This window comes from Aedes albopictus, chromosome 1 (assembly GCF_035046485.1).
Source record: "Aedes albopictus strain Foshan chromosome 1, AalbF5, whole genome shotgun sequence".
NCBI classification, from domain to species: domain Eukaryota; kingdom Metazoa; phylum Arthropoda; class Insecta; order Diptera; family Culicidae; genus Aedes; species Aedes albopictus.
In genome coordinates, this window is record NC_085136.1 from 60,404,412 (window position 1) to 60,431,409 (window position 26,998).

General features: G+C 40.4%; 1 protein-coding gene across 1 annotated transcript in view; it reads right to left on the reverse strand.

Annotated features, from left to right (window-relative positions):
- LOC109427548 (frequenin-2) overlaps positions 1–26,998 on the reverse strand; it is a 469,415-nt gene that overhangs the window by 66,444 nt on the left and 375,973 nt on the right. The window contains exons 3-5 of the mRNA XM_062844635.1: positions 26,074–26,098; positions 25,665–25,713; positions 9,642–9,731 (exon numbers count right to left, since the gene is read on the reverse strand). Of these exons, the coding sequence (XP_062700619.1) occupies positions 9,642–9,731; positions 25,665–25,713; positions 26,074–26,098 (164 nt within the window). The remainder of the gene's footprint in view (positions 1–9,641; positions 9,732–25,664; positions 25,714–26,073; positions 26,099–26,998) is intronic.

Genomic DNA, 26,998 nt, shown 5'->3' on the forward strand with positions numbered 1-26,998 from the left:
ACATACATACACACACACACATACACACACAGACATCATCTCAACTCGTCGAGCTGAGTCGAATAGTATATAAGACTTGGCCCTCCGGGGGTTCTATCAAGACTTCATTTTTGGAGTGAACATATAGCCTTTCGGTACACCTTGGTGTACGAGAAAGGCAAAAAACGCATTCTGGTGGGATTCGAACCAACGACTCCGTATTCGCTAGACCGGCGCTTTAACCAACTGAGCCACATAACAGGTAATGATTCTGTGAAAGTCAAACTGACTCTGAAGCCACACCGTGAACACTCCTTTTTCACAAACCCATCTCTTTTTCGGCTTGGATGCCAATCCACAACACACTCGCGTTTGTGCCCACTAACTACAAGTGAGAGCGAATGATTTTTATGAAGCTTATACTTACTCTCGCACTCCGCGTACCTAGCCACCAAGCAGTTCGTTTCTGGTGTCTAATTTGTATGCGTCGAGAGTTCGGTACGGTCACACGCTCTGGCGACCAACTGCGCCGCTCGACACAAGCAAGGGTACAATGATATATATTGCCCTTTACTGGCTTATTACCAGGTTTGCTGGTATGTCTGAAAAGTATTGGATAAACCTGTAATTAGAAATTTGTAATTACAAGTTTTTCCAGTATGTTTCACACATACCAGCAAATCTGATAACACTAGTTTACAGCATTTTTGAACTCGGTAAGCTGATGATCATTTTTGGTGTAGAATCATGCCCTGAGTTCGAAAACGCGAAGGAAAAAAATTACAGTAGAGCGGAAAATTTTTCGACTTTCCATACAAGGTTGATGATTTGAAATCAATTTTTGTTCTATTTTTAAGCAACGTCGCTCACTTCACACACCTCATTCTCCGTAATCAATGCTCCGACTGAGCTGAATTTTTTACTGTAACTTGCCTACATATGATATGTCAAATAAACGTCGAGAAAGAATTTTTAAGTTGTTTTTTTCTTATTGAAAAAAATACATTTCTTCAAAAAATTCAGGGAATTTTGCTAAAATTTAAGAAGATCGTCCCTAAAACTCGCCAATATCTTGAATTTCATCAATCTGACGCAAAACCTGTATTCAGATGACCGAATGGTATTGTATTCAGCTTTTAATTTATGGAAAAAGATTTAAAATTGGTTGAACAAAACGCAATATATTTGAATTTTAGTAAATTACATATTTTGAAAAGTTGCAAATCTCGATATTGAGCTAAATCTCAAAAACTGTTCTACTTTAAATTTTTTGAAGGTCGGTTTCGAAATCAGCACTAAATTGTGCTTCAAAAATTTTGGTCGTTGACAGAAGTTCACGACTTTCGTTTTATTTTGTAAACTTGTGTAATATACCAGTAAAGGGCGTTATATATCATTTAATCTCCAGTCATTGCTCCAGGGATTTATCTGAAAATTCTTTCAGGGATTCCTTTGAGCATTCCTTCTCCAGAGATTTTTCTGTGGATTATTTCAGAAATTCATCTGGGCTTATATTGAAAAAAAAAATACTAGGAATACCTCTATGAATTCCTTCAGGAATTTTTTAGATTCCTTCAGGGATACCTCCGGAAATATCTTCAAAGATTTTTTGTGCATTCTTACAGATTCTCCAGAGAATTCCTCAAGAGGTTTGTTTTGGGTGAAAATTCCAGTAGCTCGAACTCACAATTATCGGAAGCAGCTTCATTGTGACAGCCCCATTGCTGAAATTCAATTTGTATGCATATTTTTCTTAAATCTATTACAAAATATTCTTACATTTTGGTATTCTCACTCGCGCTATATTTACCTCTCCATACAACAATCAGCTCTAAGCTGTTATGTCAGCTGTTTACTCATCCAATACATATCCGCTACTGAAAGTCTCCTAAATAAAGACAAATCAATCAATCAATCATCCAATACACCCAATACACGAACGGTTTCTGTATTGGGTGAGCTAGTGAATGGTAGAAACTAGAAAGTGAACAAAAAGCTACTCCTATTGCTAACTCTTCGACGTTGCTGACTTCATACTTCTCATGAGTTTCTTTAACCCTCTACAGGAAACCTTAAATGATGGTCCATTTCGGAAACCTCGGGTCCATTTGGACCCCAAATTCGTTCTTCTGTATCGCATGATCCTGATTTATTAGAATATCGGTGTCTCCAGTAAAGTTGTTGGGTTGGTCAAGGACTTACATATGCTGGACCGTTTAATTCGGAATTTCATATATAGGTGGCGCTAGTGAGCATATAAGTATTCAGTATTTGAGCACATATATATGAAGATCCTGACCACATAGAATTTTGGTATCTTCAGCAAAGTTGTTTATTAGATAAAGTTTACTAATGATGGACCGTTTGTTTGAAAATTTCACACATAGATGGCGCTACTGAGCATGCAAATTTTATGTTAATATATCTCAGGATCCTGATCACCTAGAATGATGGTATCTTCGGCAAAGTTGTTGAGTTGCTCAAGGACTGACAGATGCTGGTCCGCTTGATTAGGAACTTCACACATAGGTGACGCCAGTGAGCATGAAAGTTAAGAATATGATCACATTTATATCAAGATCCTGACCACATAGAAATTTGGTGTATTTGGCAAAGTAGTTTATAGGGTCAAGTGTTAGAGAGTTGGTGTTCCAGCAAAGTTATCCAGATGCTCAAGAACTTTTCGATGATGAGTCGTATGATTGGAAATTCTACCACTAGGCGTAGCTAGAGTTCATAGCCATCGCTAGGACCAGAAACGAATTGAAAAAAAAAAGTCGTTTCCCTCCCTTCAAACTTCCACTCACAGCACAGTGTATATAACGCCTACAAGTTATGCAACCAAAGCGTGCTGTGTCGCTTGGCCTTATTCACCTAATTCACCACACAATCTATCACCTTACGAACACTATAAATAACCCCTTATCCATGGATCGCATCACCGACCCAACGGAGACTCCCAGATCTCCCATCCTTTCCGTCTAACAAATACCCCAGTCCGTGCTGGTTGTGGGGATGCAGAGGTGATCTCGGTCTTTAGTAGCAACAACCAGCACACTCTAACATTCCTTTCCCTTCCCAACTGACTGTAGGGACGTGGCCGGCGCCGTTATTGATCTAAAATGTATGAGCTGCTTAAATTGCACTTTGAGAATAAGTGGAGTGTCCCAGCCCTTATTCATTTGGATCTCAGTGCAATTGGTACCAGCTTAGATCAATCACGGAGGAGCAACCATTGACATGTATAGTCAGATTTGATAGTTTTTTTTATGATCGATTGCGACTAAGGCCCAATAATTTTGCATCTTTTTTGTCACAATACAGCACTTTAAATGCTTCTTTTTTGCGCGGAATTGCAGCTGTATGTATTTTTCTAGTGCTTTTTTCTGAATTCCCTTTCAATTTCAGCCAGGCCGTGGACGTATTCTTTTTCGATACATTCCTCTTTTTCGATATATTCCTCTTTCTCGTCCCATAGTGTCTGCCATAGCTTACTTCGCTTGTCGAGTAGGCTGTCCCAAAAAAAATCGATGTTCGAAAAGTGAAGGTGCTTAATAAAAGATATGCATATTTGAAGCATTTTTGTAGAAATTTTTTATTTTGTTTAAAATCGTTTAGAGGTTTACACAAAACGTCTATTTTTTGAGCATTTTTCATCAAAATTTACTAAAAAAAATACATGTAGGGTAGAAGCTTCAGTTTTGGCCAGCCCGGAGTTTTGACCATAGTGCGATTTTCAACAGGCTAAGTCAACATAAATTTATTTTTTACTGGTAGATTCTAATATAATATGATGATTACAGCTGTGAAAACCATACAATTTGATTAAAAACTGGAAGAAAAAAAAATATTTTCCTTATAAATGTCTATTTTGGCCAGGGTGCTTCTAACTTGGCCACTTCCATAAGAAATACACGTGATTGGCCAAAATAGAAACCAAAGTTGAGATTATGGCCAAAACTGCGGCAATGCTTCTATTTTGACCAGTGCCACTTTTAATACAAAAATCAAGTATTAGATTGATTCCCGTATTTTTCTTATAAAGTATATATCGAAACCTTTCATTTGGCACATTTGTAATTATCATAGGATTATTTGTTATTTTTATAAAAATGATTTCCTTTAGACTGGCTAAAACCGGTGCCCGCACCCTACTATTTCTTTATTTCCAGCCTTCGCTCGATATCTTCCATACCGCCTGTCTGTATCACAGAAGTCTGACCAAAATCAATGCTAAAATTCAATTTATTATTCATTTTTTTTCCTGAATTTATTACAAAATAATCTTATATTTGGATATTCTCACTCGCCCTCCCAAGTAACATTTAAAGTTTTGTTCGGCTCTACAAGAGATCTTCATGACCAATTTTATAAAACTTGCAATAAAACTGAATCATACATCAAAACCTCTTGATAACCTCTTTAAGAGCATCTTCCGGCTAAGTGGACCACTCTCGGAGAGGTTTTGCAAACCGCATTAAGAGTAGCAATAAACTCGTTTTAAAACCTAGTTGAAATATTTCCCATTCTCGATTGTTGTTGTTTTTTTTTTCAACTAAAACTATGACAGCTCAAGATGCAGAGAAGCTTCTTCGATGGCACGTAAAGTTCAGGATACATCATTCGTAAGTAGAACGCGATTATTTCAAAGTAGTATTTTAGTAGTTATTGTGCTGGTAGGCTTATGCGCATTCGAATTTACCGTGAATATTGGGGTTGCAGAATCATAAAATTATTGCGCTTCGAAAATAGTGAATATTATCATCTTGGAATGAAATAAATCAATTTGTGAATTTAGTAAAACTATCCCGAATCACAAGAAAACTCAGCAGAGAGAGTTTATTTATATGATCATGTTATGAAAATGGTTGCAAACTTCCAATTCATTGCTAATTTAAGCAAAATTAACTATTTTCCATTCACGTAAGCTAATTCTTCAATATGGCGACGACCATAATCAGCGAAAATAAAACGAAAGCAAGTTTACTTTTATGATGACCGCAATAAACCTAGCAGTGTCGTAGTTTCTGCTTTTCCACCAACAGATGTCGTTACTAATCGAACGGATCGCCATCTGTTGAGAGTTTTAACAGTTTTATTGCGGTAATAATGATTGCCAAAAGGTTTACATATAGGAAAGTTTTTTTTACTCTTAAAATCTGTCTTCATGGATATCTTCAAGTATACTATAAAACATCAAGGTTGCGACCATTCATTTGCAAAGATTTACATTCATTTGCTATTATCTCAGTTCAGAAGCATGCTATCGAAAAACAATGTATGGATGAATTTAACCTTGTAATTTTATCTGAAAGTTTGCCGAATAACATTGGGGTCGCACACGCATACCAAAGTCGTGAGCGAGCTGTGAAGGCAATTTTCCACAGCGTGAATGTAATTTACATTCACCGCGTGGAGAGTTGCCTTCACAGCTTGCTCACGGCTTTGGTATACGTTTGCGACCCCAATGTTGTTCGGCTAACTCTCAGATAAAATTACAAGGTTAAATTCATCCATACATTGTTTTTCGATAGCATGCTTCTGAATTGAGATAATAGCAAATGAATGTAAATCTTTGCAAATGAATGGTCGCAACCTTGTAAAACATTTTATTAATGGTTTTCAAAAAAGCAGTAATAAAACTGTGAGTTTTAATCATTGCTGTAATAAAACATTGATAAAAATCAAACAAAACCAATCAGCGATGGAATTGTTACTTGGGAAGTCTAGGAAAAAACCCCGAAGGAATGCCAGAAGGAATCCTCTTAGGAATTCTAGGACAAATCCTCGAAGGAACTCTAGGAGGAATCCCCGAAAGAATTCTAGGTGAATTCTCTGAACGTTTCGAGGTGGAATCTCCGAAGGAAGTCTGGGAGGAATTTCTTGGCGGATCGACTGAGAAGATTACTGCAGGAATTAAACGGCTACGCAGTCTCTAATACTGAAAACGAGGTTTATTGTTTGCCCGACGTCTCGACTCTGGGGTTTTGTGTCATCTTACCCCTCGGGCAAACAATAAACCTCGTTTTCCGTATTGAAGACTGCGTAGCCGTTTAATTCTGGGAGGAATTTCAAAAGGAATTTCCAGGAGGAATTCCCAAAGGAACCTCAGGAGAAACCCCCGTAGAAACAACAGTTATCTCTGCTGGAATTCCAGGGGGGGGACCATCGAAGGAACTTTGAGAGGCATCTCAGAAGGAATTCCAAGCGGAATCCTCGAAGGTTTTTGAAGAGGAAACCCCAAAGTAATTCCAAGTAGAATCTTTCCGAAGGAACTGTAGGAGGAATCACTGGAGAAATTCCAAGAGGATTCCTCGAACGAATTCCAAAAGGAATTTACAAAGGAATTCTAGGAGAAATCCATGAGGAATTTTTGAAGGAATTTTAGGAGGAATCTCCGAAGGAATTCAAAGAGGAATCACCGGAGGAATTCTAATAGGAAATTCCGAAGGAATTTCAGGAGGAATCCAAGACGGAATATCAAGAGGAATCACCGAAAGAATTTCAAAAGGAATCCCTGAAGAAAGCCCAGGAGGAACCCCAAAAAATGTCCAGAAAAATATTTCAAAGGAATTTAAGAAGGAACCCCCAAAAGATTTCTAGGAGGAACCATCGGAAAATATTCGGGAGGAATCCTCAAAGGATTTCCAGGAGAAATCCTCGCAAGAATTTCAAGGAATTTCAGGAGAAATCCCTGGAGAATTTTTGAGAGGAGTCCCCGAACGCATTTTTGGAGGAATCCTCGAAGGAATGCCAGGACGAATCCTCGTAGGAACTCCATGAGGAACCCCTGAAATAACTCTAGGAGGTATCCCCGTAGTCCAAGAGAAAATTCCGAAAGAATTTCAGCACGAATCCGAAAGGAATTCTAGTAGTAATCCACAAAGAAATTCCAGCAGGAATCCCGAAAAGAATTACAGTGAGAATTTTCAAGGGATTTTGAGAAAGAATCCCCAAAGGATTTCTAGGAGGAATCAAAAATAAATATCCATAAGGAATCTCTGAAGAAGTTCCAGGAGCAATTCCTGGGGGAATTCTTAGAGGCATCAACGGAGGAATGTCAGGAGGAATATCCGAAGAAATTCGAAAGGGAATCACCAAAGTAACTCCAAGAGGAATCTCCGAAAAATTCTGGGAGCCCAAGCAGCAAACATGTCACAAAGGAGTGCCGACAGCGCAGGTTTTTGGTTGGACACGAGCCATTTTCAAGTTATTCTGCCTTTGAGTTAGAATTACATGAATGTAGCTCCTGTACAACCAAAAACCTGCGCTGTCGACACTCCTTTGTGACTTGTGTGCTGCTTGGGGATGAATTCACATAGAATTCCCAGAAGGAATCCCCGACGGAATATTAGAAGGAATCCCCAAAGAAATTTCAGGAGGAATCCTCGAATTAAGTCTAGGAGGAATCCCCGAAGGAATTCCAGGGGAAATCTCCGAAAGAACTCTAGGAGGAGTTCCCGAAGGAATTCCTAAAGCAATCCCCGAAAGAATTCAAGGAGGAATCTTAAAACGAATTCCAGGACGAATATCAGAAGGAATTCAGGAGGAATCCCTGAAGGAAGTCAAGAAGGAATACCCGACGGAATTTCAGGAAGGATTCCTGAAGGAATTCCAGTAGAAATACCCGAAGAAATTACAGGAGTTCCAGGGGCCTGTAAGAATTCTGTGAGGAATCTCCGAAGGATTTCCAAACGGAATACTCGAAGGATTTTCAAGAGCAAACCCCGAAGGAACTCCAAGAGGAGTCGCCGAATGAATTCCAGGAGGAATCCCCGAAAAAAATCTAGGAAAAATCACCGATGGAATTCCAGTAGGAAACTCCGAAGGATTTCGAAATGGGACTCCTGGAGGAATTCCACGAGGAATCCCTGAAGGAAATCCAGGAGGAATCCCCAAAGGAATTCTAAAAGGAGTCATCAAAAAAATTCCAGGAGAATTCAACAACAGAATATCAGGAGAAATCCCCGAAAGAATTTCAGCAGGTATCCACGAAGGAAGTCCAGGAGGAATCCCCTAAAAAATTACAGGAGAAATCTCTGCAGGAATTCCAGGGGGGAATTCCCGAAGGAATTCCAGTTCGAATCTACGAAAGATTTCTAGGCGGAATCCTCGAAGGATTTTAAGCGAAATCTCCTAAAGGGAATCTTTTAGGGTAGGGGGAAAGATTTGCAGGAGGTATCCCCGAAAGAATTCCTGGTGGGACACCAGAAGGAAACCCTGGCAGAATTCTTGTAGAAACTCCATGAAAGATCCCTCAAGAATACCATTGAGATTTGCCTGATTTCAATCTTAAGGAAATTATTGAAGGAACTCCTATAAGATTCTCTGAAGGAGCTCCTCTAAGAATTCCTGAATGAGCTTCTGGAGAAATCTCTGAAAAATACTTTAAGGAATCTCAGAAAGAACACTTATATAGGAATTCCTGAAAAAACTTCTGGGAGAATCCCTGCATTCTCTTGGAGGTATCCTTGAATCCTCCTGCATGTTCTCTGAAAGAACTTTCAGGAGGAATCTTTGATCAAACATCTGCAAGAATCTCTGAAATTTCTGGTGGAAACTTTGAAAGAACTCTTGCACTAATTTCTGTAGGAACTCCTATAGGAATTTCTAAAGGAACTTCAGAAACAATCCCTGCAGGAATCCTAGATTTATTTCTAAAGATCTCATGCAGGAATTCCTTAAGGAACTTCTTACGGAGTTCTTGATGGATCTCCAGGAGGCATCTATGAATCCTCCTGCAAGAATGCCTGAAGGGACTTCTGGGCGGATACCTGCGCGCATTCCTAGCTTAGGAAATTTCTGAACGAATACCTAATGAATACGTGGAGGCATCCTTGAATCCTGAATCCTGAATGAGCTATTAGAGAGATCCCTGAACGACCTCCTGGAGCGATTGTCGAAGGAACTTCTGGAGCAATCCATGAAAGAACTACTATACTGCATGAATCCTCAAAGGAATTCGTGAATTAGAAAAGAGAAATATTTAAAAGTACTCCTGAAAGAATCTCTTGAAAAATTTTCATGGGACATTCCGAAGGAATTCCAAGAGCCCGAATCAATGTCAGAAGGCATCAAACCGAAGGATGTGTTGGACGACCTTAGAATTATTTGATTTTCCTGGTGATGAGATCAAAAGATGAGCTGGATGACCGATCTCATGATGGCACTGGAAGACGAGTTGGACGACCGTCTGACAGAGTTAGTTTTCCCGGCGACGGAATCGAAGGATGAGTTGGACGACCATCAGAATACGCTGGTTTTAAGTTGATGCTGGATCCGAGAAATGTGTTGCGTGATCATCATCTAAATGACCAAATGACTGACCATGAAGATAGAGCCGGAAAACGGACTTCATGGCCGTCTGAACAAGTTGTTCATGGCGAAAAACCAGAAAGATGAGTTGCGTCTAGATCTAAGTCTCTGTTGGACAATTTTCTGTAGATCCGAATGAATACTTCATGGATAACTGGTATGATTCTATAAAATAGCTTGTATTGATAGCATCGTTTAATGATCATAAACAAAACATAGTTTAACACTGTTTCGCAATACTTTCATGCCAAGTTTTTTTTTATGTTTGAAAATACTTCGTATCTGCTGTTACAACCTTAATAATACTACTATCAATAAATAAGTACACAAAAACAAAGAATACTTACATTATTCTCGTCGAACACCCGAAACACCAGCGAGGCAAATTTACTGGGATCACCTTGCGGGAAGAACTGCTTGTAGATTTTGATGAAACCCTGTCGAGAGAGATGGAAATAAATAAGAACAAGACCAAGAGAAAACAAGTTAACTTTTGTGTTAATTCATCTTAGCAGGCGGGTTGGAAAATGGTCGGTCGGTCTGTTGTAGCGACGTGTCCGGTCTCGGGCTTCTTGACGTAATGTTTTGAATATTTATCGCTTTCGACTGCTAGCATCCATTCTTAAGGTTACTTTGTTGTGTTGCGACGAGGGACGTTGAATCGAGGGGTACGACAGACCCATGGGGTAATTTTAATTAGTCGACGCTGTCAGAAGAAAATGAAATTATCACCCCCTCGTTGTTGGTAGGTTGGCTGCTTGCTTACACGGTTGAATCCACTAATCAACAAGGGTTGGTCGCGTGTTCTTGGAAAAATGCCACGGCCGGGTTGCCAGTTTACTCGATCGTGACACAGCGCTTTCTTCGGATCCCAACCTAATTAGCCGTCTCAGGAATGGTCCGACAGACCACAACGGAGAATCACACATTTTCTCCAATGAAGAAAACTGCTGTGTGAAAAGAGAAAACTGTCATTATCGGTTACGACGATGGCGGCGGGGTTTGTTTGCTTTGTCTTGGTTCGGGCGCAGTACTAGAAGAATGGCGCGCGGGTCGAAACAAAGCAAGCTGGTTCGCGTTCATTTTCTTGAGAGCATGACGCGGGTACCGGACTCAACGGAGAATGGAGAGCAAGGGTGGAGGGAGTGAACAAAATTATGCTTAAACTTTTCCGATTGAACTTTTCTGGAGTAATTTCGCACAGCATCGTGTTGACGGGTCAGGACTGACAGAGCTCATCGTGGTACACTCAGGAAAAATGACACAGTCGAATCATGTGAATGTGGCTTGATTCTGAATGAAATTCGTGAAGTTATTTTTTATGGATTGTTTCACCACTTGAACAAACCTATCGTTAATCACATGAATCGAACTGCTCAATTTCTTTCAGTGTACCCCCTAAAGCTCCCAAGAGGGGAAGGGCAACTAAATTGGCGGTTTTCAAAAGTTTGTGAAAGCATAGATCAGGACGCGAGGGGGTGGCAAATATAAATCATTGCTTTCGTTTGAAGGGGCCAAAGGGGCCACCCACTAGCAAGAACAAGAAGGTCAAAATGATAAATTGTATCAATAAAACCGGCTAGTGGCGGCGGGTGGGGCGAATCTCACACAAGGGCTGACGACGACTGTTGCCGGCGAAAGTTTTGCCCCCCCCCCCCTCTTCGGCGTCGCCGTCGCCGTCGGTGGGAAAATTAATTGAACCGGGGGCTGGAAGTTTGTCAGAAAGGGGAAAATCCAGCGCTGATAAGGAAGCTTATGCCGATTGCGGTTGCGGATTGTTCCGAACAATAGTTAGATAATCTTTATTTACATTCGGAGGGAAAGTTTTGCGTAAAATCTGTTTCCAGATTGTTTGCATGAAGTTTCATTGTTTCGTTGTTGACTCTGAATCAGATTTGATTGTTTTTGATAATTTGACACCCGCGTTTCCACGTTACCATGGGAACGTCACTTTGACAGGCGTTGCCATTGTTATTTCGCCGTTGAAGCGACTGACAGCTGGAGTACCCACTGAAGTGCGTGTAATGATTGATTGCATTCGATCCAATCAACATTCCCCTGCGAATACACAAAAGAGAGTCGATTGGCATCGAGAGGGTCCAATTTTGTATGCTTACGACAATGGCGGCTGAAACGAATGACCCAGTATAATGTTGATTAAATAATGGAACAATCAAGACGAACGAATGCGATCGTATTGCGTAAATTACCGAGCGATAAATAAGGGACACACATCCGTTCGTACCAGTCCTACACTGCTCCAGTAATGGTGGTAGTGCTCAGGCAGGCAGGATATAAAATATATGGAAGGCAACAAATGGGAAGTGGCCTCAGATGACGATGACCGTTTATGAATATTATCCCCAGGATAGAGAAAAGCTGAACTGCAACAATAATTTATTAAAGCTTCTCATGTCTAAGCTTCACGTTTCATTTAGCAGATTTATGTGTTGTTCTGTGATGTTTAGACTTAGTTTTAGACAATACATACGATTTTGTACCACAAAGTAGCTCGGAAGCATGGTATGGCAACAGAACCCATCAAAGTGGGCTTTGAAACGATGGCCAGTATCTGTACCAGATAAAAAGTCGTCGAGATATTTGAGCCTGTCCATATATGGGTAGTCCGCAGATCACCAGAAATTTCTTGGCCTATCTCGATGCTTGGAAAATTCAGGCAAGGAATCGCTCAAGAAATGAGAAAGCGTCGCTTTATACCGGATCCTAGTAAGGTGCTGAAACGAAACGTCAAATCAAATGGGGCTTGCTGTGTTAAATTTCTTGACCATTCCGTTTAAAGTGCATACCTTGCATTAGTCAGAAAACTGAGCTTTCAGCTGAAAACTTAATAATGGCAAGCTTTTCCGGGTTATTTGACCGAACGAGATTTGGTCGAAAGGGTCATTCGGCCGAATGCCGTTTGGCCGTAAAATAAATGATCATTCTACTATTCTCCGCATCAGTATAAACGAAAGAACAGCATATGATTCAAAGAAGGGAAAATGTTTGATAAAACATTGGCAGCTCCAACACCAACTATTCCCTGAGTGTCAAAACTAAAAAAAAACAGCCTACACTCAGCCAAATAAACTTAAGATATTCATAAAGTTTTACTTTTGAAACGGCTTTTAAATAATTCATAATGATTAGGATGAATTTCATAAGGTCGCACTATGACGCAGAATCTTCTCACGGCTTGGCTTTTATATATGTTTAGCAACATGGTATTCTCAAGCGTCGGTAGACGTGTGGATTATACTCGAGCCCTGTGATCCTAGCGTTCATTGATCGATTCCAGTATACATAATTTTAAGACTTGTTGTTCTTTTCATAAGTCTATCTTATGAAATAGCAAGCACGATCAATTTTCATAAGGTATTCTTATGGCATCCATAATTTTTAGTAATAGCAAAAAAATCATAAGACATTTTGATGATTTTCGATAGTTTTTTTCCGCTGAGTGTATGATTAAAAGAAGGAAATACTTCTGATGATCATTTTGGTAGTTAGAGTGTCAAAAACTTCATCTGATTTTCATGACAAGAGGGTATTCTGCTTAGAGGGTTCGAAAAGTCGGTACAAGGTTCCAGAAGGCTTCTGAAGGGTTAAGAGGTGTTCAAGGTGTGTTCTATGTAGGTATCTCAGGGGGATTCAGGGGAACTCTTTTAGCCGTGTTCCGGAAAGTTTCAGGGATATTTAAAAGGGCTTCAAGGACGTTCAAGGGGTTTCAGAAATACTCCAAGAAATTTCGGGGGGTTTTGGAGGTCTTCCAAGGTTTCCAAATGCATTCCAAGGACTTCCGGGGTGTCGGGGACGTTTCTAGGAGATTCAGAGGGGTTCCCGTTGCTTTAAGAAATTCCAAATACTTCACCCCCACCCTTAACTCCCTAATACGTTATAAAACAGAAATCCTCTTAAATCCTTCTCAGAAAATCCCCTTGAAACTTCTCTGGAAATGGGAATTGATTACCCTTTTACTTATTTCGAGTTTTTTTTTGTGATCTTTCGTTTTTCAAGTTAGGGAAAAGTACTGCTGCGGTCAGAATACCATGCTTCATCGTTTTATTCAATGAAAACTGGATTTTGTCATAATTTAGGAACCTATTGGTCCAAGAAATTTACGAAATTGATTTTTTTTTACTTTTTTGTTGTTTTTTATTTTCTCCCCGCTGTTGGGGAAATTAAGCCACCGCGTCCAATAAGCTGAACTTTTGTGGCCATACGCGCCAAGGAAGGGGCATTGGGGTTAGAGAACACTGAGTATTCGGATGAAAGCTAAAGAGTAGCGATGAAGGCCAAAATGAGTTGATTTTTTGATCGATTTTTATGTTTTTTTTTACAGAAGAATTCCAGCGGCGTTTTAGGGGCTTCCAGGGGGTTCAAGGGCCGTCACCCGTTGAAGAAGACGGGTTCGATTCCCGGTCGATCCATAAACCTTTCGTAAAGAAAATTTTCTTGCCTTCCTTGGGCATAGAGTATCTTCGTTCCTGCCACACGATATACATACACATACAAAATGGACATTGGTAGAGGAAGCTCTTAGAAAATAAGTTCTCATAGAATACTGAGCTGAGAACATTGAATAGCTGAGAAGCAGGCAGAGTCCGGGGACATTCCGCCAAGAAGAAGAAGAAGAAGAAGGAAGATGAAGAGGCGTTACAGGGACCTTGGAGATTTTTACGAGAACTTTTGGGGGTTTCAGGTACTTTTTGTGGCGTTCCAGGGTGTTTCAGGCAGTTTCGGGAGGTTTTAGGAGGTATGTATTAGAGGGTTTAGCTCTACAGAGTTCTATGGGGGTTTAAGTGAATTTCAAGGGCGTTACCAAGATCCCAAGTAACATTTAAAGTTTTGTTCGGCTCTACAAGAGATCTTCATGACCAATTTTATAAAACTTGCAATAAAACTGAATCATACATCAAAACCTCTTGATAACCTCTTTAAGAGCATCTTCCGGCTAAGTGGACCACTCTCGGAGAGGTTTTGCAAACCGCATTAAGAGTAGCAATAAACTCGTTTTAAAACCTAGTTGAAATATTTCCCATTCTCGATTGTTGTTGCTCAAGATGCAGAGAAGCTTCTTCGATGGCACGTGAAGTTCAGGAGGATACATCATTTGTAAGTAGAACGCGATTATTTCAAAGTAGTATTTTAGTAGCTATTGTGCTGGTAGGCTTATGCGCATTCGAATTTACCGTGAATATTGGGGTTGCAGAATCATAAAATTAATGCGCTTCGAAAATAGTGAATATTATCATCTTGGAATGAAATAAATCAATTTGTGAATTAAGTAAAACTATCCCGAATCACAAGAAAACTCAGCAGAGAGAGTTTATTTATATGATCATGTTATGAAAATGGTAGCAAACTTCCAATTCATTGCTAATTTAAGCAAAATTAACTATTTTCTATTCACGTAAGCTAATTCTTCAGTATGGCGACGACCATAATCAGCGAAAATAAAACGAAAGCAAGATTACTTTTATGATGACCGCAATAAACCTAGCAGTGTCGTAGTTTCTGCTTTTCCACCAACAGATGTCGTTACTAATTGAACGGATCGCCATCTGTTGAGAGTTTTAACAGTTTTATTGCGGTAATAATGATTGCCAGAAGGTTTACATATAGGAAAGTTTTGTTTACTCTTAAAATCTGTCTTTATGGATATCTTCAAGTATACTATAAAACATTTTATTAATGGTTTTCAAAAAAGCAGTCATAAAACTGTGAGTTTTAATTATTGCTGTAATAAAACATTAATAAAAATCAAACAAAACCAATCAGCGATGGAATTGTTACTTGGGATGTTTCAATGCTTTTTCATGGGTTTCAGGAGTTGCCAGGGGGTTTCAAGGGAGTTTCAAAAGCATTTCATGAGATGTCGAGGAGTTTCAGGGATAATCCAGGGAGCTTCAGTGAGTAGTTGTGACGTTGGTTTCCGGAATCTTGGGGCTTCTCGAGCTGTTCCAGGGATATTCCAGAAGGGCTCGGGCACATTACGAAATCCCCTGAATCCACTTTAAACGCCTTGTAAGCCCACTGGAACTTTCTCTGAAATGCCATTGAAAGTCCCCTAAAACTCCCCTGAAACGTCTTGATACGCTTGTAAACTCCACTGAGACATTTTGGGAACCTCCTTTAGAGTATCCTGCAACTTCCAAGAATAACTTCAGAATCCAATCAACATTTTTGCTGTGGAAAAGCTAAACAAACCATTGTTAAGCAAATTTTAGCTTAAATTACTATTGAAGTCAGGATTCTTTATACACGGTGGGTGGTACTTTACACCTACCATGATTTTTCGGCTGCCTTACATCCGATTTAGCTCACCTAGAGATCACCACACCAGACGAGATATATCGATGATTGATGGACGGCATTTCTTCGACATTATCGACTTCAGGTTTACTCGTGGCACCAACATCGATTCCGACCATTTCCTTATGATGATCAAACTGCGCCCATCCGTTGTTATCAACAATGTACGGTACTGGCGATCGCAACGGTACAATCTAGAGCGACTGAAGTAACCGTACGGCGTCTCAGCATACGCGCAGAGCCTCGAAGCAGCGTTACCATCCGAGGGTGATCTCGATGTGGCCATCAACGACGCAGCTGAGAGTACCATCGGATACGTGGAAAGAAGTCGACGGAACAAATGTTTCAACGAGGAGTGCAGAATGATTATGGAGGAGAAGAACGCATCGCGGGCATCGCGATGCAGCAGTAAGGAACCCGGCAGTACGAAGAATGTTACAAACAAAAGGTGGAACAGCAGCTCCGCGTCTACCGAGAGAAAAAGCGTCGCCTGGAAGAAGAGGAGTGCAAAGAATTGGAACTGCTGTCCCGTTCACAAGAAACACGAAAGTTCTACCAGAAGCTGAACGCATCCCGCAAATGCTTCGTACCACAAGCCGAAAAATGCAGGGAAAAGGATGGGAGCACCGTAACGAACTGACGTAAGGTGGTTGAAAGGTGGAATCAGAACTACGACGTCTGTCTGCACCGGTCAATAGTCCCGATTTGGGAGACTGAATAGCTACCGGAGAAGTGGAAGAGGTCATATGCAGGCCCCATCTACCGTCTTACCCCGCTGGTTCGACACGTTTTAATACGACACTTTTTAATTCGTACCCCGCTTATTCGACATATCAAGCATAATTTTTCAAATCGACGTATCTAACTTTTTCACTGATCTGAGTAAATTCATGGTCAATGTTGACGACCATTTCACTAAAATAGTTTTTTATAAAAAGACTTTTCATAAGTTTTTTCGTGCTTAACATCACCAGGGATATAGCACGCACTAGGTAAGAAACAAAACCTACTCATTCCATATCATTTTTACAATGAATTTTGACAAAAATACACATACACCGGGTTGGTCAGAGATACGTCATGCCAGATACGTCGCTTTTGTATGGTGCCAGTTTGGTGTATCTGTTACTTTTGATTTTGGCTAGATACGTCGTTTGGTTTTCTCATATATCAAAACGGTGTATCTATCAGTAAAGTTGTAAACATCAAAATAGTTAGATACGTCGTTTCGAATAATATGCTTAGTTAAACAAATTAAGCAATAAATCATCAAACAGTGATATGGATTCTTCAATTTGCTTTATGAATCATGCATGCAGCAGTTAACCCGGATTTGTTTACATTCTCGAGTTACGTCGGATTGAAAAGTTATGCTTGATATGCCGAATTAAAAAATGTTCAAATGTCACAGCGATGTACACTGTAAATGCAAAACAGTTTGATATTGCGCTTATACTCGCACTCGCAGCCGCTGATTCCGGAAGTTCTGAGTGCTATTCGACACCCAAACCGCTTGGAGACCAACCGGAATGAACTGAGGATGGCAAGAATCGTAGATCGAACGAGCTTTTCATTCGCACCTCCGCAATCTCTGTTGAAATTATGTTTCATAACAAATCCGGAAATCCAAAGAAAAACAAAAATAGAGTTGCCAAATTTCAAAGAGCATGATGGTGTAGGATGACCAGTTTGTCGAATTAAAAGTTTACACCGGTTATTCGACAACAGTCGGTGTCGTATTAGCGGGGTAATACGGTACAAGAATTTAGCGAACTTGCAACTAAAAAGCATTGCAACGAGTGGGTTTGCAACGAGCGAACGGCTGCTGTATGACGCACATAAACATACAAAAAAATGGTTTTAAAAATGTTCCGATTTTGTCAGCCCAAAATGATACCAAAATTGGGTCTTCACTGTAGTGAACTTTTGGTTCAATTTCATCAAATCGCAAGGGGATGATCAACGAGCTTGAAGTTTATATGGAAATAAACGATCAGATGTATGCAGAAAAGACAAGTTTTAAATCTTTGCTGCTAGGTGGCACTATGGCGTGCAGTCATAACACATTTTTGATTGGAAGGTAACTATACTACGTTCTACGCCCCATTGTCCCATGTTGTATAAGAATCCCAATCTACATAGGCCAATTATGCGTAGAACGTCAGTATATGTGCAAAGTGATACGATGATTGTGAAAAAGTTATAACCTAGACAGAACGAGGAAACATTATTACTGTTTTTCAAACGCATAAATGTGACCTTAAGCTCTAAAGCAGTAGAAGTGGAAAATGTTCTGGAACAAAAACTACATGAACATTATCATTTAGTGATATTCACGACAGCGCATATTTTTTGGTAATATTGACCAAATCGATTCCTCATTCCAATCGAATCCCGAAAGCACGCAGAAACAATAAACCCCTTGTCGGCATCCATCATTCCGGGGGCGGCAATAAATATAGCACGGCGTAAATGGTCTGTCGGACACAAAGTACCCCGCCCACTCCAGATCCAGATCCCAAATTGCCAACTCCGCACTTAATCCACCGCACCACACTGAATACGGCCAAACAAGCCAATCGCCTTTCGAGAACCATTTTCAGTCGGACTTCCTGCCCGCCCACTGACTGACTGACTGCCACCACTGCCACCGTTGTTGGTTGCTTGCGTGACAAACGACTTCGTGGCGGGGGGTGCGACAGTGGCGGCTTGCGTAACACATAAATCTGTACACATTGCCGATGGTGTCGGACCCTTCGCTCCCCGAAATGGTTTCAAATAAACAGAAAAATCTTCCGGATTCGGGGTGGTCCGGTGTGACATTCCTTTTTCCGTTAGGGGCACCCATCAACAACGTTTGTACATATAGGTTGAGTCCAAGTGATTTCGGATGGGAGTCCTTTGTCTTGAGAGAAGTGTGGCAACGAAAGTAAAGCTTTTGCCAACAATTTCATCAACGCCTGCTTTATGCCGGAAGGGGTTAGCAAGGTATTATTCAAGCTATGTTTAATCTATCTCTGGAGCCGACTTTCTGATATGTTTAATCTTGGTAGCGGACCGTATGGCCTGAAAGATATACCTAAGTTTTACTTCCATTATCAGATAGCTAACTCTTCGTTGACTGGTATGTTAAAGAAAAAGCCAAAATTGAATGGAATGATCCAATTTGGCAAATTATTTTAATAGCGTTCTGTTCTAAACGTTTTTTATATAAATCATCATTGTTCAAAGGTTCACTTGAAATCGATAAAAAGTCTTAAATAAAATTATTTGAACGGAATAAAGTGTCTTTCTGACGCACTTTAGTGTCAATTCCTGGCGGAATTGAGTGTAAACTTCTGACGGAATTGACTGCCAATTCTCGTTGACATTAAGTGTCAATTCCCGATAGAATGGAGTGTCAATTTCTGACGGAATAAAGTGTCAATTCCTGACGAACTAGAGTGTCAATTTCTGACGAAATTGAGTGTCAATTCCTGGTGGAATTGAGTGTCAGTTCCTGGTGTAATAGAGTGACAATTCCTGGTGGAATTTGAGTGTCGATTCTTGAGGGAATTGCGTGTCAATTCCTGACGGAATTGAGTGTCACTGCTAGTCGGAATTGAGAGTCAATTCCTCTCGAAATTGTGTGTCAATTCCTGTTGGAATTAGGAGTCGGAATAGAGAGTAAATTCCTGTCGGAATTGAGAGTCTAATCCTGTCGGAATTGATAGTCAATTCCTGTCGTAAATGAGAGTTAATTCCTGACGAAATTGAGAGTCGATTCCTGAGGGAATTGAGAGTCAATTTCTGAAGGAATTGAGTATCAATTTCTGATTGAATTAAGTGAATATTCCTGACGGAATTGACTGTCAATTACCGTTGGCATTGAGTGTCAATTCCCGATAGAATTGAGTGTCAATTCCTGACGGAATTAAGTGTCAATTCCGAACGGAATGAAGTGTCAATTCATGACGAAATTGAGTGTCCATTCCTGGTGAAATTGAGTGTCAGTTCCTGGTGTAATTGAGTGACAGTTCCTAGTGGAATTTGAGTGTTAAATCTTGATGGAATTGAGTGTCAATTCCTGACGGAATTGCGTGTCAATGCCAGTCGGAATTGAGAGTCAATTCCTCTCGGAATTGTGTCAATTCCTGTCGGAATTGAGAGTCAATTTTTGTCGGAATTGAGAGTCAATTCCTGTCAGAATTGAGAGTCAACTCCTGTCGGAATTGAGAATCAATTCCTGTCTGAAGTCGGAGTGACGGAGTGTCAATTCCTGACAGAATTGAGTGTCAATTCCTGACGGAATTGAGTGTCAATTCCTGACGGAATTGAGTGTCAATTCCTGACGGAATTGAGTGTCAATTCCTGACGGAATTGAGTGTCAATTCCTGACGGAATTAAGTGTCAATTCCTGACGGAATTGAGTGTCAATTCCTAACGGAATTGAGTGTCAATTCCTAACGAAATTGAGTGTCAATTCCTGGCGGAATTGAGTGTCAGTTCCTGGTGTAATAGAGTGACAATTCCTGGTGGAATTTGAGTGTCGATTCTTGAGGGAATTGCGTGTCAATTCCTGACGGAATTGAGTGTCAATGCTAGTCGGAATTGAGAGTCAATTCCTCTCGAAATTGTGTGTCAATTCCTGTTGGAATTAGGAGTCGGAATAGAGAGTAAATTCCTGTCGGAATTGAGAGTCTAATCCTGTCGGAATTGATAGTCAATTCCTGTCGTAAATGAGAGTTAATTCCTGACGAAATTGAGAGTCGATTCCTGAGGGAATTGAGAGTCAATTTCTGAAGGAATTGAGTATCAATTTCTGATTGAATTAAGTGAATATTCCTGACGGAATTGACTGTCAATTACCGTTGGCATTGAGTGTCAATTCCCGATAGAATTGAGTGTCAATTCCTGACGGAATTAAGTGTCAATTCCGAACGGAATGAAGTGTCAATTCATGACGAAATTGAGTGTCCATTCCTGGTGAAATTGAGTGTCAGTTCCTGGTGTAATTGAGTGACAGTTCCTAGTGGAATTTGAGTGTTAAATCTTGATGGAATTGAGTGTCAATTCCTGACGGAATTGCGTGTCAATGCCAGTCGGAATTGAGAGTCAATTCCTCTCGGAATTGTGTCAATTCCTGTCGGAATTGAGAGTCAATTTTTGTCGGAATTGAGAGTCAATTCCTGTCAGAATTGAGAGTCAACTCCTGTCGGAATTGAGAATCAATTCCTGTCTGAAGTCGGAGTGACGGAGTGTCAATTCCTGACAGAATTGAGTGTCAATTCCTGACGGAATTGAGTGTCAATTCCTGACGGAATTGAGTGTCAATTCCTGACGGAATTGAGTGTCAATTCCTGACGGAATTAAGTGTCAATTCCTGACGGAATTGAGTGTCAATTCCTAACGGAATTGAGTGTCAATTCCTAACGAAATTGAGTGTCAATTCCTGGCGGAATTGAGTGTCAGTTCCTGGTGTAATAGAGTGACAATTCCTGGTGGAATTTGAGTGTCGATTCTTGAGGGAATTGCGTGTCAATTCCTGACGGAATTGAGTGTCACTGCTAGTCGGAATTGAGAGTCAATTCCTCTCGAAATTGTGTGTCAATTCCTGTTGGAATTAGGAGTCGGAATAGAGAGTAAATTCCTGTCGGAATTGAGAGTCTAATCCTGTCGGAATTGATAGTCAATTCCTGTCGTAAATGAGAGTTAATTCCTGACGAAATTGAGAGTCGATTCCTGAGGGAATTGAGAGTCAATTTCTGAAGGAATTGAGTATCAATTTCTGATTGAATTAAGTGAATATTCCTGACGGAATTGACTGTCAATTACCGTTGGCATTGAGTGTCAATTCCCGATAGAATTGAGTGTCAATTCCTGACGGAATTAAGTGTCAATTCCGAACGGAATGAAGTGTCAATTCATGACGAAATTGAGTGTCCATTCCTGGTGAAATTGAGTGTCAGTTCCTGGTGTAATTGAGTGACAGTTCCTAGTGGAATTTGAGTGTTAAATCTTGATGGAATTGAGTGTCAATTCCTGACGGAATTGCGTGTCAATGCCAGTCGGAATTGAGAGTCAATTCCTCTCGGAATTGTGTCAATTCCTGTCGGAATTGAGAGTCAATTTTTGTCGGAATTGAGAGTCAATTCCTGTCAGAATTGAGAGTCAACTCCTGTCGGAATTGAGAATCAATTCCTGTCTGAAGTCGGAGTGACGGAGTGTCAATTCCTGACAGAATTGAGTGTCAATTCCTGACGGAATTGAGTGTCAATTCCTGACGGAATTGAGTGTCAATTCCTGACGGAATTGAGTGTCAATTCCTGACGGAATTGAGTGTCAATTCCTGACGGAATTAAGTGTCAATTCCTGACGGAATTGAGTGTCAATTCCTAACGGAATTGAGTGTCAATTCCTAACGAAATTGAGTGTCAATTCCTGGCGGAATTGAGTGTCAGTTCCTGGTGTAATAGAGTGACAATTCCTGGTGGAATTTGAGTGTCGATTCTTGAGGGAATTGCGTGTCAATTCCTGACGGAATTGAGTGTCAATGCTAGTCGGAATTGAGAGTCAATTCCTCTCGAAATTGTGTGTCAATTCCTGTTGGAATTAGGAGTCGGAATAGAGAGTAAATTCCTGTCGGAATTGAGAGTCTAATCCTGTCGGAATTGATAGTCAATTCCTGTCGTAAATGAGAGTTAATTCCTGACGAAATTGAGAGTCGATTCCTGAGGGAATTGAGAGTCAATTTCTGAAGGAATTGAGTATCAATTTCTGATTGAATTAAGTGAATATTCCTGACGGAATTGACTGTCAATTACCGTTGGCATTGAGTGTCAATTCCCGATAGAATTGAGTGTCAATTCCTGACGGAATTAAGTGTCAATTCCGAACGGAATGAAGTGTCAATTCATGACGAAATTGAGTGTCCATTCCTGGTGAAATTGAGTGTCAGTTCCTGGTGTAATTGAGTGACAGTTCCTAGTGGAATTTGAGTGTTAAATCTTGATGGAATTGAGTGTCAATTCCTGACGGAATTGCGTGTCAATGCCAGTCGGAATTGAGAGTCAATTCCTCTCGGAATTGTGTCAATTCCTGTCGGAATTGAGAGTCAATTTTTGTCGGAATTGAGAGTCAATTCCTGTCAGAATTGAGAGTCAACTCCTGTCGGAATTGAGAGTCAATTCCTGTCTGAAGTCGGAGTGACGGAGTGTCAATTCCTGACAGAATTGAGTGTCAATTCCTGACGGAATTGAGTGTCAATTCCTGACGGAATTGAGTGTCAATTCCTGACGGAATTGAGTGTCAATTCCTGACGGAATTGAGTGTCAATTCCTGACGGAATTGAGTGTCAATTCCTGACGGAATTGAGTGTCAATTCCTGACGGAATTAAGTGTCAATTCCTGACGGAATTGAGTGTCAATTCCTAACGGAATTGAGTGTCAATTCCTAACGAAATTGAGTGTCAATTCCTAGCGGAATTGAGTGTCAATTCCTGGCGGAATTGAGTGTCAATTCCTGGCGGAATTGAGTGTCAATTCCTGGCGGAATTGAGTGTCCATTCCTGGCGGAATTGAGTGTCAATTCCTGGCGGAATTGAGTGTCAATTCCTGGCGGAATTGAGTGTCAATTCCTGGCGGAATTGAGTGTCAATTCCTGGCGGAATTGAGTGTCAATTCCTGGCGGAATTGAGTGTCAATTCCTGGCGGAATTGAGTGTCAATTCCTGGCGGAATTGAGTGTCAATTCCTGGCGGAATTGAGTGTCAATTCCTGTCTGAATTGAGAGTCAATTCCTGTCGGAATTGAGAGTCAATTCCTGACGGAATTGGGAGTCTATTCCTAGCGGAATTGAGAGTCAATTCCTGACGGAATTGAGAGTCAATTCCTGTCGGATTGGAGAGTCAATTCCTGTCGGACTGGAGAGTCGATTCCTGTCGGAATTGAGAATCAACTCCTGTCGGAATTGACAGTCAATTCCTGTCGGAATTGACAGTCAATTCCTGTCTCAATTGAGAGTCAATTCCTGGCGGAATTGAGAGTAATTTCCTGGCGGAATTGAGAGTCAATTCCTGGCGGAATTGAGAGTCAATTCCTGTCGCAATTGAGAGTCAATTCCTGGCGGAATTGAGGATCAATTCCTGACGGAATTGAGGATCAATTCCTGACGGAATTGAGTGTCAATTTTTGAAGGAATTGAGAGTCGATTCCTGACGGAATTGAGAGGCAATTCCTGACGGAATTGAGAGTCGATTCCTGACGGAATTGAGTATCAATTCCTGACGGAATTGAGAGTCAATTCCTGACGGAATTGAGAGTCAATTCCTGACGGAATTGGATGTCAATTCCTGCCAGAATTGAGTATCAATTTCTGACTCTAAATTTCTTTTTTAGCTGAATCTCAATTCATTTCACACCCAGCTTGTACTGGAAAACGTGAATCAATCCTGACGTGCTTAATTTAGCCTAAAACTAATCAAAGAAGTTTCCTCACGGAATTCACGGAATCCGTCGCTGGCACTGACTTATATACCGACAAAAACAAGAGAATTCCCTCAACCTTGGAGGCAACAATTTTCCATCAAAGGCATCCTAGCTAGACACTAGAGGCCAACCAACGCAGCAATACCACACCGCATGTCGGAGTTTCAAAATTCCGATCAAAGTTTGACGTTCGCATCTGACGCGTCTGGTCGTCGCCAGCACCTGGTTGTTGGTTGTTGTCGTCGGCTCTCTTTTTCGAAGCAGCTGCTTAAATTACTCCTCTATTCAATTGAATATCTATTGCAGCACCTCTACCGAGCGACGATGACGATGAAACGAAACGCCCCAAGTACCATCTGTGTGTTTGTGTGTGTTGATTGGAAAGTGAGAGTTTGCGTTTCCGAAACTGCTGATGGGTTCTGGGCCCAGACTTTGTCGGAGTTGAACGCGAAGGAGGAGGAGGAGCAAGAAGTTCGGGCTCTTTCCTCAGGTGTAAAACCACAACCCACAACATGACTTTTCGATCCGATTTGGATGCCTTTGGGCGATGAATGTGACGGTAGACGGTAGCAGGCAGTAAGGAGCAGCAGTTTGAGGTTAGATTTCGGTGGTAACCCAGGTGGAATGAAAACAAGGTTAATTGATCAGATAATTGGTTTCAGGGGGTGGGGTGGAGAATGAAAGAGGAACATTGAAGTAGTCGCTGACGCAGAAGAAAATTGATTTCGGGTATCTTGATGTGGGAACGTTTTAGATAAGCTGTCATCGATTGACTCTGTCGAATTTCGGGAATTGACATTGGATTTCATCAGGGATTGACACTAAATTCCGTCAAAAATTGATGTTTAACTCCGTCACGAATTGAGATACTGAATTTTGGTCGGAAAATGAGGTTCAATTCCATGATAAATTGAGACGAAATTCCATAAGAAATTGACGCTCAATTTCATGAGGAATTGACACTCAATTCCATGAGGAATTGACACTCTATTCCATGAGAGATTGACGCTCAATTCCAATAAGAATTGACACTCAATTCATTAGGAATTGACTCTCAAATCCCCCAGAAATCGACCCTCAATTTCATGAGTGATTGACACTCAATTTCTTCAGGAATTGACACCCAAGTTTGTCAGCGAGTGACACTCAATTCCAAGAGGAATTGACACTCGATTTCAAGAGAATTTGACACTTAATCCCTTCAGTAATTGACACTCAATTTCGTTAGGAATTGACACTCAATTCCGTCAGCAGTTGACTTAAAATTTCATCAAGAGTTAACACACTGAATTTTGTCAGGAAGGGACACTCAATTCCATGAGGGATTGACACTCAGTTCCTTGGGGAGTTGAATCTGATATTGAATTTCGAGAGGAATTGATACTCAATTTCTACAGGAATAGGCACACAATGACATTGTTATGTAACTGAATTTTAAGTTTTCACGTTCCGTCCAAATCCTACATCCAAATTGAAAATTCCCAGTCGAAAGGATGAGACCAGACGCTCCCCTGAGACCGGCACGAACAGCCGAATTCCTTCCATAATCCAAGACGGGACATAAATTTCCGCCGAAATTAATCCGCTTACCTGCTCTGTCAGCAGTCCGTTGGGACAGTCTTTGAGGAATCCTTTGTGCCTTTGGGTTGTTGTTTTTATCGTTGTAATTTCCATGGAAATCCAAGTAGGCGGCGACGGCGTTTCCCAGGTGGCAGCAGCAGCAGTAACAAATGAAATGAAATAAAAAAATGAGAGCAAAAGGAGAAAAATGACATTATCCGTGTTCAATTTCGGATGGTCGGTTGGTCGGTTCGTTCAGCTGTCGCCGTTTTTTGACAAACGGCTAAGATGTGACTGTCGGTCTCGCGTCGCGTGAGCACTACGGCCGAGGGCGATGACAGCTGTCATCGCTGGGGAGAACTCGTGGGTGAGTACAGCTTTCTGGGAGTCATTATGGATGGGGATCGAGTACGACACGAAAAAGAACGTGACTGCTTACCATTGTCGAATTTCCTTTTCTGTGACTGTGGAAGAGAAGATAGAAAACGGAAAAAGAAGGCATTAGGTTTAAATTTTTGCGAAGGATATGGCGATGAAATGATTTTTATTGCATCATAGTTGGCTAGGTGTTTGAATATTCGTCGCACCATAATTTTCATTCTTTGACAGTTAACTGAAAGCTTAAGGCGAAACTGGAAGCATTTCCTCACTTTTTGGTTTTTTATTTTTTTTAAATAACGAAGCAATATTTTCAAAATCGGTTTTCGTACACATGTAGAGGATGGATCAAGGTATCTTCTGATTTTTTTTCCGTAGTGGAAAATGTTTTTCGTTTTTGCAGAAACCATTTTTGAACAAAATTTCACAAAAAAATGGTTTTAGAAAAAATGGAAAACTTTTTCATCACCAAAAAAAAATTGAAGATACCTTGATCCATACTCTACATATGTACGAAAACCGTTTTTGAAAATATTGCTTCGTTATTTTTTGAAAAATCAAAAACTGAAAAAATGAGGGAATGCTTCCAGTTTCACCTTAACCCTCTAATGCCCAAATTTTTGATTTTGATCTAAATATCATTTTTCGTCATCTAAAATCGATTTGAACATGTTTTGGAAGACGATTCTTTTTAATTGTCGATTTCGTGAATTTCAGTTTTTGATTTTTCTAATTTTTATTTTTGAACATCCTCACACTTTTATATTTTTCCTGGAAGCCTATTTGGGGTACGGATTTTTTTTTAGATGAAAACATTTATTGTTGAAATATTTTTATTTTTATTTTTTTTTTTCATAGAAAATTTTATTTTCCGTGTAATTTTAAGGAAAATAATTTTAGAGTGTATTCGATTCCCTTAAACTATTAAACTAGGGTAGAATGATTTGGGAAAACTTTAAAATATATTAATTGTTGCGATTCAATAC